General features: G+C 51.7%; 1 protein-coding gene across 4 annotated transcripts in view; it reads right to left on the bottom strand.

Moving 5' to 3' along the window:
* The window catches only part of Haus4 (HAUS augmin like complex subunit 4), a 10,428-nt gene extending 6,449 nt beyond the window's left edge, over window positions 1-3,979 (bottom strand). Inside the window, exons 1-4 of one of the 4 annotated variants that reach the window (XM_026777644.1) lie at window positions 1,523-3,979; window positions 694-1,093; window positions 412-554; window positions 193-324 (exon numbers count right to left, since the gene is read on the bottom strand). In XM_026777644.1, coding sequence (XP_026633445.1) covers window positions 193-324; window positions 412-459 — 180 coding nt within the window. In that variant the 5' untranslated portion in view covers window positions 460-554; window positions 694-1,093; window positions 1,523-3,979. Of the gene's footprint in view, window positions 1-192; window positions 325-411; window positions 555-693 lie in introns of all 4 variants that reach the window. The other 3 variants (XM_005370483.3, XM_026777643.1, XM_026777642.1) reach the window with 3 other exon arrangements.
* Between the last annotated feature and the right edge of the window lie 364 nt (window positions 3,980-4,343).

Here is a 4,343-nt window from a genome sequence, read left to right as displayed (position 1 = left end):
CTCCCTTCCTCTCCCCCTCCCGCCCCCGGGCCATCCTTTCTTTCCTCCTTCCCTCTCTTCCTACAGGGTCTCACTGTGTTGCTGAGACTGGCCTCAATTTCTGCACTGAGCTCTGTCCAGAGCCTCCCACGGCTGCCTACCCCGGTAGTTCTGATCACCGTAACCACCACCACCCCAGTTCTCTGGCCTCACCTTTTTGTCTTCCGATGTCAGATTTTTGTCCTGTGCCTTCACATAATAGTCCACGAGCAGCTCTTGGATGATTCTCTGTAAAATCTCGTACCTCAGCCACGCCATCTTACGCAGCCTAACTTCATTCCATGCCTTGAAATAAAACAAAATCCCTGGCTGAGACTCTTCTCTCTCAAGGACTTTATCTTCCTTCTGCCATCCCTTCTCCTGGGGCCTTACCTGAGCCTGCTCTTTCACCAGGGTGAGGCTTAAACCACTTTCGTCCATGTGCTGCGAGAGACTCAGCAATAGCTTGCTAAAATTCGGGTTCTGGATCAGGTCCTCTTCAGTCAAGGCACAGGGAGGAAACTGCTTGACACATACTTAAAAAATGACAGACAAAGCAACAATGGGCATCACTTCTGAAACAAACAAAATGACAACCCTGGCTCTGAGTAGGAAAATCCTCTAAATAGAATGCAATTTAAAGGGGAAAATGAAGCCAGGGGCGGTGACACACACCTGTAGTCCCTGCTACTCAGGAGACTGGGGAGGAGCAGCCTTTAAAGCCAAGACATTGAATTGAAGACTGCCTGACAACACAGGGAGACAATGTCAAAAACAAACAGCAGCCATTTAGATGGCTTCGCTGGTCAGGGCACTTGCCACCAAGCCTGGCCACCTGAGTCCAGCCCCGGAAACCGCATGGTGAAGGAGAGCACCCACTCTTGAAACATGTCTTCTGATCGCCCACTTCAGCCCTCACACAAACAAACAAACAAAACAGCGAATATTTGGATGTGGTGGCACACACTTGGAATCTCAGCATCAGGGAGATCGAGGCAGGAGAAGGAGAACTTGGAACTCAAGGCCAACTTGGGCTCCGTGACTTCCAGGGGAGCCTGTGTTATACTGCGAGACCCTGTCTCAAAATAGAAATCACAAATAAACCAGAAATGATACTTAAAAGTATTTAAAGTATTTACTTTATATATAAGGCTATTGATCAAAGGAAAACGAGTATCTAATAAAGTAAGGTCGCCAGGGCTTGCACACATTAAGCACAGGCTCAACCATCAGCTACAGCCCCAGGTCCAACGTTAGAGTTAAGTGAATGGAAATGCAAGGAGTAGAGGTAGAGTGTGTGCTTGCTGAGGACTTGGTTTGCTTCCCAGCTCCAGGGGGGGGGAGGGGGAGAGAGAGAGAGAAAAAAAGAGAGACCTTTTAGTATGAACCACCAGTAACCAAAACACCTCATTAATACGAAGTTACGAGAATCCTTTTTTTTCCCCAAGGTTTTCTATGTAGCCCCAGGCTGGCTTTAAATTTGTGATCCTCCTGCCTCACCCACCTAAATGCTGGGATCACAGGCATGCAACATCAAGCCAGGCCAGAATCATTAGAGTTCTTGAGGAAGAGAGGGAAAGAGACGTGGCAAACTCCAACTGTGGAAGAGACCTCAGTCAGTCACATAAGCAAAGCTGAGGAAAGGCGGAAGAAAGCAGCTGACCACTAGAACTCCAGCAGAGCTCAGGAACCCGCATGGGCACATCATCACAAGGGGGCAGCGGCTTCCAGTTACCCTGTCTGCTCAAGGCCCCTTCTTTTCCACCGCTCTCCCAGGGCTTTTACCATTACCTACCAAACACCAAGATGTTTACTCCTTAGACTATTATATCCAAAGTCACTTTAGAGACTAAGAAAGCTTTTATTTTCATTATCGGGCATAAAATTAGGTGTGGCAGGTGCACACTTATAATCTCCAAACTATGAGGTGGAGGCAGGCTAGCCTGGGCTACAGGAAAAATATGAAAACACAAGTAGGAAAGAAGCCTTTAATGGACAGGCCAGCCACCGTTACCTTGGCAACAGACTACCAATACAGCATGGCACGCAGCATCTATTGCAGAAGCAGATACCGAATCTGTGTGAACAGTTGGTCTAACCTGATTCTCCAATGAAGTCCTCCTCAATCTCCTGAATTTCACTTTCCTCAGAAACGGGGTGAGCCCTTTTCATCACAGAAGCAAAGACCTAGACAAGACCCCTGGAAAAGTCGCCAAGCCTTTCGCGGAGAGCTACCCTTACCTTGCTGCAGTATTTCCGCCCCTTCTCCAGGTGAGCAGAAATCTCCAGAGGCCATCTGAATGTCTTGATATTATCCTGTACAGAACCAAATGGAAGAAACTGCCAGACGAACAAACCCCCAGCTGCTCCAGGCGGCGCTGCCTCAGGCAGCCTCACAAGCCCAGCTGGTCTCAATCTCTGGGCCAGGGAGGCAAGCCTTGAACTTCTGATCCTCAACTGCCTCTGCCACCCAAGTGCACCACCCCATCTTGCTCAGAGAAGGGCTGTATCAGACATCACAGATCCCAAACTCTTCAGCGTTTTATAGGCAGATGAAGTGCCAGAACACCTTACATTCCAAGAACAAAACGTCTCCCGAGCTGTCCGAAAGATGACTCATTCTAAAGAAACCACCCGGCCCCCACCCAATCCACTAAGGTCTAATGGAAGGCAGCCCCCTCCCACTACTATTGTGCCTACAAACTGTGGCACTCACGTTCCCGGGAGACTGGGGAACGGGAGGGGGGCCCAAGTGTGCCTTTTCCCCAGTGACAGTTCAGTTGTAGGAGCATCTCTCTGATTTTCTAGTGCTTCTCTGACCGTGTTCCCTCATGGAAGAGCTGTTGGTCAGGGCAGGAGTGACAGACAGGGGAACCACAACAGCTTTTCCCATATCGCTAGGAAGTGCACCTAGGGGTAAGGACACCATAGTGGACTGTAGAGGGCACAGTAGTAGGTAAGGGGACACAGCTATGGGTGTTTTGCCAGAACCTAGGGTTACGAAAAAGAGCGTCATCACCAGAGGGCAGTGAGAAAATGAACAGGAACACAAACACTGCCTGCCCATTCACTCCCGGTTTGTTGTTTTTTGTTTTGTTTTGTTTTGTTTTGTTTGTTTGTTTTTTGCCCCACCCTCTCCTCCAAATGCTGACTTTGAAGCTTATTAGAGCTTAATGCTGCAGACCCACAGAATATTGGTTTATTCGCTCCTTTTATAGAGTCACATGAAAGCAAGTAGCCGTTTGTTTTGTAACGCGGACGCAACTGAGGAGGTGCGATGCTAGGCCTTAGTTTGTGGCTCTGCCACCTGATGTTTCTCTGTGAGTCTAAGGGAAACACTTTTCAGGTGCCAACCCTCTTCCGCCTGCAAAACCGCGATAACGATTAAACATGAAGAATGAATAACAATCGCCTTGTCAACAAAAGCTATTTAGTTAAGTTCAGTTTTACCAATTCAGTTTATTGTTGAGCTACTCCTGCAAATAAAGTTTTGCGGGCCAGTTTCAACCGGCCGGGGGTCCTCAGCGGAGCCGCCAGCCCTCAGTGGCCATAGGACGTGACCTCAGGCTGCACCCCACCCTGCGCAGGCACCCGGGGTCCCATGCCCGGGGGTGCCCAGCTGCCAGCCCTCCAGCCGTCCCGCACGCTGCACTGGACACAGATCGATTTCCCAGGTGTTCTCACAAGAGGTGACCCTTACAAGGCCCGAGATAATCAAGATGCAGAACGCGCTCGCCGGCGCCGACCTACCGTCTGGGCCGCCAAGGAGTCCTAAGGGCGAGCGCGGCGTGGCTGCGAGCTCGCGGACGTCTAGGGCAAACCTGAACACCCCGCCGACGGGGAGCCGAGGCCGGGTGCTGCCTGGGGTGGCCGCCTGGGGTGGCAGCCTGGGGCTGCCGGGGGTGACGCTCCCGCCAGCGGAGACCGGACGGGTCTGAAATTGGCCTGGCAGCGGGCGGGGCGGGGCTGCGCTGGGCGGGAACGGAGACCCCGCCCCGGGAGCGCGCCCCGGGAGCGCGCGCTCGACTCAACCGCCGGGAAGTCGGAGCTGTACCCGTTTAATGGAAGGGAGGGCTAAGGCACGGACGGGTATAGTTAGAGGGAGCGGCCCAGCCCGGAAGCTCAAGCCTGCCTCCGGGGTCCTCGAACAAATCGCACCTTTACCGGCTTCCTCTCGAATGTGTTGTCGTTTTAGATTTATTTAGTTAGTTTGGTTTTTCAAGACAGGGCTCCTCTGTGTAGCCCTCCTGGCCGACTCTCTTTATAGACCAAGCTGGCTGGAACCTAAGAGATCCGCCTGCCTCTACCTCCCTAGTGTCGAAATG

The sequence above is a fragment of the Microtus ochrogaster genome, unplaced genomic scaffold (genome assembly GCF_000317375.1).
Source record: "Microtus ochrogaster isolate Prairie Vole_2 unplaced genomic scaffold, MicOch1.0 UNK80, whole genome shotgun sequence".
Taxonomy (NCBI): domain Eukaryota; kingdom Metazoa; phylum Chordata; class Mammalia; order Rodentia; family Cricetidae; genus Microtus; species Microtus ochrogaster.
This window is presented reverse-complemented; position numbering and strand designations above follow the sequence as displayed.